Here is a 15224-nt window from a genome sequence, read left to right on the forward strand (position 1 = left end):
AGTTATGAAAGAATGTGTTATGTTTCACTGTCTTTTCCTGTAATTCACAACTGTAGTTGTATAATGACCAGGAAAAAGAGAAAACCAGGCCCTATTAAATTGATCTTGTCAGTATTCATGCCTATGGTACGTAGAGGAGTTGGCACAGACCCCAGTTTACTGTGCTTGATAGCTGCATGCCACCACATTCTGACTTACAGTAATCTTGTAGTTTACTGAAACAGCTAGAAACGTAGAATGGTTGTTTCATTACTAAAGCGTAAAAGATAAAATAGAGATGCTTGCGTAATGCCATGTGTTTTTTTTCCTTTGTGTGCTGCCATGTATCTTGTAAAATTCCTGTGGTTTCAGTAAAAATTTCAAGGCAGAACTTGGGTAACCAGACCCTACTGAAAGTACTAGTTTGAGTGACGAAACCCATTTCAACTGATGATGTACCCAGGACTGTGATATGTATGCCTTGCTCGTGTCCCACCATGGTCTTGGGAGTTGGTTGCTTGTACAAAAATGGAGCCCTTAAACCTCTGTTGGCACTGAAGGTGTCTCTGTGCATTAAATTCTGTCATCATTTCAATTCACAGCTTGTGACTAAGGGCTGTGAAACAGTCGAGATGACTCTGCGTAGGAATGGTCTGGGTCAGCTTGGTTTCCACGTAAACTATGAAGGCATTGTGGCAGATGTTGAGCCCTATGGCTACGCGTGGCAGGCAGGACTGCGACAAGGCAGCCGGCTGGTGGAAATCTGCAAGGTGGCTGTAGCCACTCTGAGCCACGAGCAAATGATTGACCTTCTTAGAACATCAGTAACAGTGAAGGTCGTCATCGTCCCTCCATATGAGGACTGCACACCACGCAGGTATTGTATAACAACTACATTTGGTCTGAAATTGTATTTTGATTTATGGGGTCGGGGAGGGGGGAACAGCACAGAGTAAGTGTTAGCCTCCAAAAATCATGACATAGCTATAATATCCAGTATTGTAAGGTGAAAGAAGAGGGCAGGAAGAACTGCCCATATTCAGACTTCAGGCCCCACAAAATATTCATTGAAGACCACGGTTTAATAAAACGTGTGAAGAACCTCACGCATCCTTTAAATTCCATGGAATTTAAAATGGAAATCAAAGAACTTCTTGTTGACGGTTGTATGTTTATGGTGCATCAAAATTAATTGTCCCTGCTTTCCCATTTGTTGGTAGTTTGCAATGTCTGTGAATGTAATTCTTGAAAGCTATGAATAGACTTATATTATTTTACTTTCACAACTAAGGCAGGCTGTAAATGATGAGAGTATATCAAAGGTATGGATCTGGCCAGAGAAATTGCTGCAAATTGTATTCTTCTTTACTCAGTAGTAGATCTTGCTGCATCTCTCTCACTTCCTATCCATGTTAAGCCTGAAGCTTGTGTCAATTGTATGATAGCTTTAAAATGTTGCTTGATCAGAAATAAGCATTAATACATGCTTTTTTCCTAAGTTGGACATCAAGTCCCTCCATTTTTTCCTGAACTCATACTAAAGCTTTTTATAATTTTTACTGCTCCCCTCTGAACTCTGCAATTGTCTGTAGCATTCAGCCACATCGCTAATTCTGATTCCTGTGTTCCTGACATCCTGTATTAATACCTTGCAAATGCTATATGATTAAAATGGAATGGTCTTTAATAGACTAAATTTGCCTGCAGGCTAGCTCAAGGTTTATGCAAGATTTACCAAGAAGAAGCAAGTACAGTTATCAAAGTTCAATGCATTCCTTTCAGTGAGAGACTGAGAGCACGTTTTCCACTGCTGTTTTCTCATCAGGCAGTTTCTTTGTTAGTGATAGATGCTAAATCTTTGTACACTTAAGGTTGGGGCTGAACTTAAAGGCACATTTATTACATTGATATGAAATTGACCTTGTACTTGCATAAAAGAAGAATCCGTCTCTGTTTTTACTGTAAGCCATATTAACTCCTTTTGTAACTGGTAGCAAAACAGGAGCAGAGAGAAAAGGAGTTTTATTTGTCCTTTAGTTGTCAGTGGAAAATTGAATACATGTCAGGGATTAAAATGAGCAGTGGCATAAGGTCACCCATGAGGTATTTGGAAAGCTTTTGTACAGTATTTAGCAACCCGAGCAAATGGAAGTTCAGCTGCAATCATAGCAAAAGGATTAGAGCAGAAAAATCTGTATGGAAAGCACAAATCCTATTATTCCTGAACTAAATTAAGTACAGCCAAAAGCAGGCTTAGCTTTAGTGTATCCAGACTCATAGCAGGAAGAGAAATTACTGCACTTCTTGAAGTACTCTAGTCAGCATCAGTGAATTTTGTTGTTGTCTTGAATTGAGCAAACATTCATGGTGGGTTATTACCCAGTTATAAAATTTCATAAAAGAACTCTTCATCCTGCTTGCTGTATCCAAAATCATTAAGGTTTAAGAATTTGTAGCTACTCTACATATATTACTAGAGACTTGATGTAAGTCTTTACATAAAGCAATTTCTCGTGGCAGTCAGTTTTCCAAAACTGCAGTTCTTTCCTTGTGTCCTGTGGAGGTCATTTAGTATTTCTACTACAGTAACTTCTATAGACTGTAATCAAGATGAAGATCAGTTCTGCTTGGTATAGTATATTCATATGAGAAGCAGTCCCTATCCTAATAAATTGATGGGCGAGAAGTTGGAGGAAGAGCAGGGGTGCAGTTAGATAACATAACTTGCCAGCAGGTACGTGGACAAGGTCAGTAGCAGATGCAAAATTATATCCAAAAACGCTGATTTCACCAACTAATGTCCTACAGAGAGGCAGGCTTTGTTCTCGTTAGATCTCTGCTAAAAGATGGTCATTAAAATATTGCCACTGAAATAATTTAGTGGACTGATTGCTGACCTTGAAGTCAAGGACACAGCAGCAAGAGGATATTGTGTATTCTTGCTTCTTAAACTATAACTATGTCTGTTTAAAAAAAAAAAAAATAGAAACCCAACCTAATGAAGTATATAATCACTAGGGAAAGAATAGCAGAGACATCAAGTGTATCAAGATTTCAGTTAGGTTGTGAGTGGACTTTGAAAACAAATTTCCTGATCGTGCCCATCTACCACGTAGTGGTTGATATCGCAGCATGGCCAGGGACCACACAAACATTTCCTTTCAGATGAAGCTGAACTACACGTGCGTCAGAAGCACATCTCGTGCCTTCCAACTGCTAATTTAATTTGCAGGTCAAGATTCTAGAGGGTAGGCCAAAGTAAAACCACAAAATGTGTATGTTGTGGACAGCAAGACCTTAGTACCAACTCTGTCTGTTCTTATAGTCTGCACAACTTGCTTATGTCAGCATAGTTAGATAATGAGTTATCTGTTCTGTTTTGTATTTTAGCTGGGAAGAGATACTGATATTTTTCAGCTCTAATGGTGTAATCACTTACAGAAAGAGCTAGAAGTAGAAAATTTTGCACTGATAATGATGTTGTGTAGGTAAAGTAATCACAATAAAATTCACTTAAATAGGAATATATACATTTGTCAAGAGAAATACCAAAATTGTCCTCACTGAAGCTGAAGGTCACATCTACTTTCCAAATCTCTCATTTGAAATGTATGCAGAAGTTTGCACTGCATCTTATGTGGACTGCATTAGCTTATGTCCTGTTATACCCAATTTTTATGCTGTCTTGTTCCTGTACATCCTCAGGAAGCAAATGGCATCTTTTGAGCTTGGCAGCTACAATTTTTAGCAAGTGTTTTGTTTTCATAATGTGCAAATTTATCAACTGAGGTACTCCAAAGCCAGAGATGTTTGAAAATGAAGTGTAATGCATTATTTAATGGAAATATCATCTTTTCGTGGATGTCTGTGCATCAGGAAGGTTTATCTCAAAAAGAACAAACGTTTCAGGTCTTATTTGTCTGGGTGCAGGTAGGTTCTAAAACCCATGACTTTTTTAAATTAGGAAGGAAAGATACCTTTCTAGCAGATTTTTTAGCTTTTATAACCCAGTAATCAGTTGAAGAGTATCAAAGTTTTAAATATGTGTTTCTGAAAAGCAAAATCTTACATTTACAGTTTCATAGAATTCATTCAGCTTCTGTCTTCAGATTTCTATCCTTGTGAACAGGATATATTTATTTTATTTTTTATAGCAGCATGTTAAATTTCTTCATTTCCAGGAGTTCTTCAGAAAACTACCGTATGCCAGTGATGGAATACAAAGTAAATGAAGGAATGTCGTATGAATTCAAATTTCCCTTCAGAAATAATAACAAATGGCAGCGAAATGCAAGCAAAGGACAGGGACCTCACGTGGCTCAGGTACCATCCCAAATACAAAGTCCAGTAACGTCTAGGATTGGCTCTGGGAAAGGAGAAGGGAAAATGCCACCCCCAGAACGAGCAGCCAACATCCCCCGAAGCATCTCTAGTGATGGGCGCCCGTTGGAGAGCCGGAGGTACGTGTCGTCTTCACAAATGGCTTGTCATTGCTGCTCAGAATCTTGTCTGGAAAAAAGCACAGTATCTGAAGACTCCTTTTAATCTTGGTTTTAACTAGTCAAAAGGCAACATAAGCGAAACAGTAGGCGAAAGGAAGTACATTTCCTGGCACGATTAACCACAAAGTGAAGTGTTACGGGATTGTTAGGCTACGTTTCCCTGTGTTGGATGGTATTCTAAAACGGCTGTATTGTTGTTTAGATTTTAAATGAGTTACAATCGAAGTTTTAGATCTAAGTGTTCCTGAACTTCTGCATTTTGAAGAAGTAAATAAAAATTTTAGCTTGTTTATAGGCTTGGTGGAATTGCCTAAAGCTCCCAAGGCAGAAATAGCATCTGACAGGGTGTTTAGCAAGAGAATTCTGACCAGCACAGAAAGCAAATTTACCTGACTGGGCAGTTTTCCAACTTTTTAGGCTAGAGAAGAGATTGCTTTAAGTTTGCATTTCTCCAAGGTGGTTCAGGGTTTTTTGTTGTTTTGGTTTGTTTTAAACAAGAAAGCAATTATTATTAAGATAAAGGTATCAGGCACATCCCGTCACAGTATTTTCATTCTTTCATGGAAAAAGATGTATTTGATAGTATTCAAATGAACTGTCATTGTTTCGATTATCTGTACAAATCTGTCACTGTCTCTGCATTTACAAAGAGATCTGTTGAGGAAAACAATCTCATAGCTTGCATTTCTTGTCTTGAACAATTCCTTAAAAGAAAAAGCTATAGACAGACTCTGATCATGCTTTATATTGCTGAAAAATATAAAGCAGTGGAAATAAGATGCACATGGTAGAAAATTTAAAGAGAGTTCTGATGAACTGATTTAAAGCATTTTTCACATCCTGAAGAACTGAGGATTAAAAAAAAAAAGTTCTAAGCCTAGACCAAGAAACTACCAAGGTGAAACTGAAACTTCTGTGTAGGACATATTTTTAAGAAGTGATAATAGTTGATAAGGATTTCATTTTCTTACTTGTTCATTAGACACTATCATACATCTGCACTCAAACTGATTAGAGAGTGCCCCACTAGTTGTAGCTTTGTATAAGTTCGATAGGTGTATGCTTAAAGCTCCCATCAGTGTGAGTTGCAAAAGAAAACTTGCAATGCTGAAAGCAAAGATTAGATCAGATTCGGTTGAGTTGCTGTTTTTTTCAGGCACGTCCATCTCTTCATGCTATTAACCAAAGAGTTTTGTCTAGAGTCTCGAGTTGGCTGTTCCACGACCTGTACTGAGGAGAGTGAGCGTTTGGCTGCACTGAGACACGGACGGAGTGTTATTAACTGTGCTTTTCTTGTGCGTAAAATCCTCTGTGGGCAGCATCGCACACCTAAAGCATCCAAGATTTATCCAGTCACTGGATGCTTCTAGAGGGGGGGGGTTATGGCCTGACAAATGTTTGCAAAGTGAAAATTACATTTCCATATACTCAGTATTTGTTTTCAAAAAGTGGAACTTCGACTTTCCATTTCCTTCATTTTCAAGGCATGTAGCTGAGGTTTTTCTCCTCTAGACATTCTTTTAAGTATTATTATTATTATTGTTCAAAATGGGTTTCTATTGGATGTTTTAATCTTTAAAAGTATGTTATCAAAGTAGCTTTTAAGTTTGGCTGGGAATTTTTTTGGATGCCTGAAAAATGTCTTCTCTCTTATCTTTCTGGTCTGCTAAATATGTTAGTCTTGGCTGGATCAAGGTTAAATATAACAGCAGCTGCATAAGATTAACGTGTTTCCAGTTAAAGTGAAGAAAAATACATTTTTGTCATTTTAAAGGAATGCTGGAGGAAAAAAAAACACCAATAAGCTCACTCCAAGACTCATTTGTTTTTTCTCTGCATGATAAAAGAAAGCATTGCTTTTGGGGAAGCTCAGATACTTTCATTCTTGTTGTGTAAAATGTCTAAAATTGACAAAGATGAGATTTTCATAGCCCTCTTAACTACTGTCTCATTTAATTTTCCACCACTAACTTTCATACTCTCTGTAGTGTAAAGATCGCCATTGCGGAGGTGCTGGAATCTGTGTGTGTGTTTCTGGTGCAGGTAGCAGCGATGGTGCTTCGCTGTGCTTTGCCCCCAAGGATTTGTTCTTTGCTCAGCTCTTGGTCGGAGAAATGGAGGGACCCAAGGGTAACCTGGTAATATGGGTACTGGGGTCTATAGTGGTGGTCCCAGTGATCCAAAAAGGGCCCCCTAATTAACTTGATTTATAAACATGACCTCTCTGTATACAAGATGACTACTTCAGCATCTCTCTCTGCAGTGTGTATGCTCTACAGAGCAATTCTAAGGGGTTTTAGAAAAAAGCATCTGTCAGTTTGGCTCACTAGCAAAGCAGTATGGATATCCTAGAGTTCCTTACTACCATTAGAGCTTCACTTTTGAAAAGAACATACTGCCTAGGTGTTAGTGGGGCTGGAAACTTAGATATGAAGATAAGCGTCAGTAAGTAATTTCAGTACTAAATTATAGCTGCAACCTCAATTTTAATCTTTGGTTGTGGTCTAGTTAGCACTAGCTATCACTTGTGTTTCTGCGGTGCTCAGCTGCAGTTCAGACTTGCTGATGTTTGGCTGATCTTAATACTACTTTGCTTTGAGAGTGAAGTAGGCATTTATCCCTCTCTGCTCCTGCCTTCGTTTATTGAGCTGGGCACAGTGACAGCGATGGCAGACTGCTGCTGCCATTAAGAAACAGCGATCTGTAGTTTATGATCTGTGTTTTAAGGGATGTGGCAGCTGAGAAACCCATAGTAAATTGATCCATGTGGCTCTTTGAGCTCTGAATCTGAGATGATTTTTGGAACTAGCACTGGTAGCAGTCACCCAGGACTGCAGAAGGTCAGTACCATCATTAGCTGTAGCTCCAGCGGGTAGGATTTCAAAGAATGAAATACAGGCATTATAATATCTCTGATGTATCAGACCTGACAGGATACTCATTTTAATGGTAACATATCAGCAGTAAATCTGTGACTTATGTTAATTATTTAGAAAAAAACTTGAAGATTTGAGGGATCTAATTTAAATAAAACCAGCTTTAACAGACAAGTGTTTCCCTCTTTGAGAACAAGGTGCTTTCAGAGTGCAGGTGTAACTCTTTGAATTAACAACTAGTGATGGTTGACTGATGATAGCTTTATATAGCTAGACCCTCTAAATATGCATACTAAGCAAAATAAATTTAATTTTTGCCCATGTTGATATTTTTCCTTTAGTTCATTTAACTACGTTAAAAATAAATAAAAACTGCGTTACTGGTCCTGAAAACAGGAGGATTTCACTTCATGTACATAAAAACCACTTGGCTATTGTAGGCTGCTATTGTAGGTGGGAGGGTAGCTTGCTCAGCAATCCCTGATTCTGACAGGGCAGACAAATGCCCAGTCCTCTGCCTAATCAGTACTTATATTTGCCTTTATTGGATTGTCTTCATGTATCCAACTCACTAGCTTATACATAAACTCTCCCTGTTCCTCATAGCATCCTGGGTCCTTGAATGTATTCATGATTGATTGGGCATATTTGTAGGCAGGAAAAATAACCCAAAACTTTATAAATCTTAAAATAAATCTCTAATGTTACTGCAACATTAAGACTGAAAAATTCTAATAATATAAATGCAATAAATTGCAAGTTATGGCTTTTCACAACATTAATTAGTCCACATGGGACACTATATAGCCTATAACCCAGAATAAATATCAGTGATACATTAGGGAAAACAACAATAAACCACATGTATGTGAAGTATGCAAGAGCTAATGTTGTTGAAGAAGATGTAATTTTAGGGCTTGATTATTTTTTTTCCCCCTCCCAATTTTTAGTTTTTATTTTGTGCACTTGGTTCCCAGACTTTATTAAGAAAAAAAATGCGCAGGGAAAGGCGATGAGGTAGTGTTGGATGATAATCTCTTCTTAATTAACTTACCATAAACTGGAACCAGTCTTAACTAAAACTTGATTCAACAAACACTTGAAAAGTGTGAAAACCAGGGAGCAAAGCATGCTGCTGGACCTGGGCACGTCGGTGTGCAGTTCTGTACTCCTACTGGGTGAAAGCTCAGGCCTCTTAACTAGAAAATTTCTGAGCATGATCAGTATTTTAAATCAAGTGGAAAACTGAATTACGGCATGATTACAGTCAAGCAGTGGCTGTAAAATTCCAGTATTAGAACAATATTTGCTAAAACTGCTAGAGTTGGTCTCTCTTGTTTGACAGTGGCCATCAGCAGGGACCAGGGAGAAGCATAAGAAATACTTACAAGCACTAAAGAAAGACTCCTTATCAGGTCCGACAGTCTTCTGGCTGGCTGCTGTTTAAGATCTCCTGGAGCCAGGTGTACCTGTACCGCTGTGGATGGTGTGTCTTCATCCAGGTGTCTGCTAACTGGTCTCTCGGTAGTTCCAGGTCTCCTACTTGTTCTTTTGTCCTGAGGGATAATGAATAATCATTTTGCTTGCTTGATCCAATATAATTCATGTTTGGATGGATTGAAGCAGATACAATAGAATTCTCTGTAATCTGTGGAGCCATACAGCCTATTCAGTGTTTCTTCATACGGAAGCCATTCTGTACCTCTGGTTGTCCCATGGCCTGCCTCTGTATCTTTTCTTGTTATAACACGTGTTTTCTGAAATGTTATGATCAAATTGAAGAAAAATATTTGAGAAGGTGTACAGTGTGGTGTGAGAAGGTACAATAGGACAGCGTCATTGCATTTTCTGTTTTATTCACTATCCCCTTCCCCCAAATTGCTGATGTTCTTTCTTCCTTCTTGAATGGTTTGGTTTCCTTTTTAACATGAGAGCATTGAGTCAGTGTTTTCAGAGAACTGTCACATCCTGCAGTATTATTAGGATTGCAAAAATCAAACACGTGGAAGGTAAGCATACCAGAATTAAGATTTGCTGTGCAATTTTATTCAGAACTCTTGTGTAACCATATTTTCTGATACTTCCTTTGATTAAATTATGAGAATTTCTTTTAGCAGAGGACATCTGCCTCATTCATTTCACACAGTGGATGCAGCTCATTAAAGAAGAGCTATTTAATATTTTATTTTCCTCTTCATTACTCCATCCCTTATTTACTGGATGGCATTCAAATCCTGCTGTAAAGATGCAATTATTAATTCCCCTCTAAGCTTTACAGTGGAACCCATTACTATTGTTTCTGAATGCTTCATGGGTATTAATTAAACTTAATTTTCAAAACTCTTTTGTGAAAAGAGATGTCTTTGGCCCTCTTCAGATTAAGAACAAAGGTGGAGAGAGAAATTAGGTTCTAATCATTCACTGTGTCTTATTTTGGGTATTTCATATTTGGAAGTGTGCCCAGCATTGTTAATATTTTATATATTCAAATTACAGCTTCAGTTGACTTCAGCTGCTTTGGTAGGTTTTCAGCTCAGAAGTAAATCGGGGCTTGGAATCGAATAAGGCCTTTGAGAAACTTGCAATTAGTGACAATGAATGAAAAATTTTCTTTAACAAATATGCCAGTGGTCATATTGGAGTGCTACAGCAAGTGCAAGGTAAGAATTCAGTTTGCCAAGTCAGCACTGAAATGCCCTGACTCTGAGGCCGTCCTTTCTCTTTTGCCAGCCTGTCTCCCTCACTTCTGAGCTGTGCAGCTCTCGCACTGTAGCACAAAATAAAACTGCATGGGGCAGAGGTTCTAAGGGAGAAGATGCCTATGTATGATCATATAACTAAGGACTGTCTTACGCCATAGGCACAAAGCGTGCTAGACTGACATTTTTCTTATGATGTGTATATTACATACCTATGCATACTGAAGACGTGGGGAAAATTACAGCTCATGACGTGGAAATTAATTTATTAAGAGCAAGATGGCTGCTTTCGATATCTGTGTTGTCATACTAAACAAAATAAATGTACGCCCATCCCACTCATAGTCTTTACAAAAGATGATTTTCTTCCCATACTTGGCAAGACTCAACCGGTCCTTTCAGGATGAACTAGATCTGTTGGAACTAAATCATGCGTGGTATAATCCCAGTTCAATTGACTGCAATGTAATTGTATCTGTTTAATGCAATGGACGCTTGGCCTATTTTTAAATTCAATTATGGGACTCATGCTCTTAACCATTTTGGTTTGTTTTTTTTCTTAAAGCTTTCTTTTGAAATAGATAATAGCTTGTTTTAGTTTGGTTTTTAATTATAAATAAAAGACAACCACAGAATATCTTAAATATAGGGGCATACTGCTAACACAATACTCCTTTTGTCTTGGGAAGTGCCTTTCATGAGTAGATTTCAAAGCAGCTCAAAAAGTCAATTCGAACTAATTTACTCTAAAGTTCTTTTGTCTTGTTTTTATGTTTCACATAAAATGAAACGTCTTTCACTATTAACGTTTCCTAGTGCTTTTGTGAACTGTACCAACAAAATTTATTCCTGCTTTAAATAATAGGATGTCCTACCTGACTGGTTGTTCGTTGCCGTTGTTCAGGCCACGTTTATAATACAATTTTGTTTGCCCTCAAGGTCTTTCATCTTTGTAAATGAGTTATAACTCCATGACGTTGTTCTGAAATCTTGATGTTCACTCTGAACAGTGCTGTCACTTTTTAGTAAGGCATAGGAAGTAAAGAAAAGGCATAGCTGAATCTGAAGTGAAAATGTAAGCATTTTCCAACAGGAAATCATTTTACAGAAATTATTCGAAGTAATTGGTTTCCTTGCCATAAATTCTAATTTAATATTGGGGAAGAAAGATCATACTTCTAAACTGTGCATTGCTCTGCAAGCATAACTGAATTTAAATGTGTGTGCCTATATAGATGGGTGAATGCTATTGAAAGCACATATTTTCATTGGTGGAACTACTGGGGTTTTTCTCTCTAAGAGTGCCACTGGGAAAATGAACTGCTTGGCTCGCGGCTCCCCAAGTTTCCAGCTCTTGAACTGTGTTCTTGGCAATCGAGTCTTTCAGAATTGTTGCTTGATAAATGTGAGACAAGTTAAATGCAGTTTGGTAGACTAGAAAGGAATTACTGGATTTGGTGTGGTACTTGTGATGGTCAGGCATTGGATCATTGCTTTCTTGTCTGGGAAAAAGAGTTACTATTAGTCATACGCACTTCTTGAAATTCCAGATGACCGATACATTTGGTCCAGTCGTACTGCTCTTTCCATTTTAGGATTTTATTAGTTTACTACTTTTTTGCAAAGAAGTACTGAGGGGGACAAACGCACATTTGAGAGAGATATAGATATATATACACACACAAACACGTTCTTTGGATATGTACACATACATAAGTAACATTAATCAGTGCAAGGCTTTCTCTGTTTTCAAAAGAGTTTTTGAACTTTAAAGTTCTTACAGTATTGTGGTGAGAGCCAATTAAAATCTGCCACTCCTTTCAGATATAGATTAAGTGGCTAGGCTAAGATCTTGTAAATCCCCGGCCCCAAGTTGTGTCAACTGTCTCTGTGTTTCACTGAAGACAATATAATTTTTTTTAAATGTTAAAAAAGTTAAAACTGCTATTTAACTAGTGTAATTTGTAGTATTTTTCTTAGTTGAAATGAGTAAAGGTTTGCGTTCACCATAGGATTTTGATGTTCATGGCTGGCGAAATTCAAACTCCACTTAAATCGCTGCAGAAGCGCTGAATGGCTTCAGTCACCGCCAAGAACAAAAAACCTAGCAGCATTGAATTCAGTTGGGGTTTTGTTTGGGAAACAAAATGCACAAAGCAGAAAATGATCTAAAAAAGCCTTCAACTACAGAACAGGATATACGAGTTGAGCAGTACAAGCCTGCTGCTTCCAGCCATTCTGCCCCGCTGCATGGTGTTGCAGTTCTAGCCTGTTTATTTGCTGTATGGTTATTCCAACAGGAGGAGGCTTCATATGACTCAGGTCTGTATTTTCAGACAGAGTTCTGATATGTTGAGAGATTTTTACATTAGAATGTTAAGGGTTTTTTGGGGGGGTGAAGATATTTATAAATAACACTATATTATTTAGTCCTTGTGATTTAATCTGGACAAGTTTGGTGGCATAGAGATAATTTGATACTCTTGGAAGAGTTTGTATAGACAGCTACAGTTAGTTTAAATTCCAGGCAAGAGTTTGTTTTGAGATTTAGAAATATTTTGTTCCATTTGGTGTTTGGGCGAGGAATGTCATGCTTCGTTATTCCTTACAAGCAATCTGTAAAAACAAAGCAGGCTTTAGAAACTGGGATGTTTTCCTAGTGTGTGCTGGGATTTTTTTCCCACACTTGCCTCTCTTCATTTACTCCCCCTGCATCCAGCTTTTTACAGCTGATTTTCCATGGTTTCCAACAGATTAGTAAGGGGAAACTGTCCCTTCAGCTGACTTCATTTCTACTGTCTCCGTGATGCCGTATTCTTTGCTGGTGCGGCACTTTGCATGATGTTGTCCATCATGCTTTGCACTATGATATTGCTGTTCAATATTGCTGATTCGACTGGTTCATTTGCTCTGAACAGGTTGTCTCCTGGTTCTGACGTCTATGTCACGGTTTCATCCATTGCCTTGGCAAGATCGCAGTGCCGTAATTCTCCAAGCAACTTATCATCCTCAAGTGAGACTGGCTCTGCTGGGGGCACATACAGACAAAAATCTATGCCAGAAGGGTAGGCACCAGACTTTTTTCGTACTCTTTTTAGGCAGGTTCTTTGTTCTCTGTTCCATTTGTTGTAAAGTATATTAAACTAAAGGAGTGCTTACACAGCCTCCTGTCAGCTGTTGTTTACACGCATTAAAACATGTTTGTTTTCAACTATCACTGTCATGCTTCTTGAAAAAGTCAGTTTTAAAAATCCCCTGCTTCCACCTTTTCCCTTTGCGACCTAACCTCTCGCTGATCCTAGTCTACAACTGCTCAGGTTACTCTACAAAGGGACTTTTATGTATTTAAAAAATCATTAAAGGAACTGATTTCGTGTTGCAAACTGCTTCATTTCACAGGTTTAGATTCTAAAATAAAATAAGTAATAGGTTTGGGACTTGGCAGTCTGTGCTAATAATTGAAGCAAAGTGGCGTTGAGTGCAACTAAGACTTCAGATGTGTAGGCACAGAAATGCTAAGTAATCCACAGCTAGCATCTTTTTCACATATTCCCAGTCATCCTGTTTGAAGGTGCACTCTTCCAACTTCCCAGAAATCTTCGGATTCTCTGAAGTGATCCAGTGTCAACGTAAGGGGCAACTTGCAGAGGAAGAAATTAAATCTATATCATTTTCAGAGAGCATTGAAAGGAGCAATAAATCAAGCATCTCCAAGTAGGGGAAAAAATAATTGGCAGCAGGAGAGCTGTCTACCACATTCCTAATTACTTCCTATAGAGGAGATAAAGGGACGAAACTGCTGATAGTTCACACTGCAAAGCTTCCCCCTGAAGTCTTCTTGAGTACGTTGCAGATCATTGTGTAATTCATTCTGCTTTGAGCCTTTTATAAAGTAGAAGTATCTTTTTCTCTTTTTTTTTTTAAATTATTATTAGTAAGATTACATATCATTGACAGGAACTGCTTAGCACAAGGCGCACTGTCTTTTGCCTGTTGAGGTGCCTGTAAGAGGACACTGCTCTGTGTCTGTCCAGAGAATGCTGTGCTGAGCATGTGTTTGAACAAGTGCTGCTGCCTGCTCTGGAGCACTGAAGATTTCTCCTCCCCTGTCCTCCTTGCAGCTCAGTTTGAGGTTTTCTGAAGAGGCCATCTCTTCTCTGCTGCACGCCTTCATGAAGGATTTGTTTGACTCATGATACTATCAGGCCCATTCGGGTCATTATTTAAGTTTGTGCTTAAGTCCTGCTGACATTCGGAGATCTGCTCTAAACCCATTAAACTTTGCTGTAAGGAAACTAAATAGAAGTGTGTCCAGAGCTCTGCAGCTGGAAAAAGCACTTAACCTCTTTATAAACTGCATGCTTCCTGGCTCATCCATGCCAGCAGCACTTGTGTTGCCTTGAACTCTGAAGAGCAGCTTGTGCTCCCAATATCTTGTCTGCTCTTTTCCAACTGCGTCATTTGCCCTACAAAAAAGGTATTGCTGCCATATGTCCTTAGACCATCACAACCATAACTGCTTGAGTAGGAAGGGATTTTTCAGACACGCTGGGATTTTTGTTTTGAATTGGCCTCAGAGCACATCAGCACCCATCCCAACCCTTTTCCATCTTAAGTTAATTATACACATATGTTCACTACAGCATTCTTTGAGCAATATGCAACTTCAGCAGAGATGTGTCCTAGAAACCTTGCGTATATGATCTTTTTTGGTTTTGAAGTTTTAATTTGGTGCAAGGAAACATTGTTTAAATGGAATAATGAAAGAAGTAATTAATACATGAACTTTGCATGTTCCTTATTGGATGCTTTTTTTAAAAAAGAAAAATCACTTGTTAAAAACCAATTATTTGACTCTTATGTTGTATTCTTATAGGAAGAGCACCTTGCCTCCCATACTGTCCTTGTACACATGAATCATATTTACTCAGGACATTGCAAACATTTTCTACCAGGCTAAATGGAAAGCATGAAAAATTATGAAGGAAACTTGCCCTTGCCTCAATAAGCAAAGTAATGTCTGTCCCGTACTAAAAAAAATCATTGCAGTTCCACGTGCATCTTCTGCTGAGATTTGTCTGACACACCAGATTCAGGGCAGCTCTGTAGTGATGTTCGTTGTACCAGGTACAGCTGATCGGTGATTAACCCATATATGTTGTTAAATT

The 15224-nt window shown here is 38.4% G+C and overlaps 1 protein-coding gene across 20 annotated transcripts in view; it reads left to right on the forward strand.

Annotated features, from left to right (window-relative positions):
- SIPA1L1 (signal induced proliferation associated 1 like 1) overlaps window positions 1-15224 on the forward strand; it is a 220056-nt gene that overhangs the window by 177204 nt on the left and 27628 nt on the right. For 19 of the 20 annotated variants that reach the window (XM_075754278.1, XM_075754274.1, XM_075754292.1 and 16 more), the window contains 3 exons: window positions 582-856; window positions 4161-4439; window positions 12975-13121. In XM_075754278.1, coding sequence (XP_075610393.1) covers window positions 582-856; window positions 4161-4439; window positions 12975-13121 — 701 coding nt within the window. The remainder of the gene's footprint in view (window positions 1-581; window positions 857-4160; window positions 4440-12974; window positions 13122-15224) is intronic. The other variant, XM_075754295.1, reaches the window with a different exon arrangement.

This window comes from Balearica regulorum, chromosome 5, assembly GCF_011004875.1.
Source record: "Balearica regulorum gibbericeps isolate bBalReg1 chromosome 5, bBalReg1.pri, whole genome shotgun sequence".
In the NCBI taxonomy this organism is placed as follows: Eukaryota; Metazoa; Chordata; class Aves; order Gruiformes; family Gruidae; genus Balearica; species Balearica regulorum.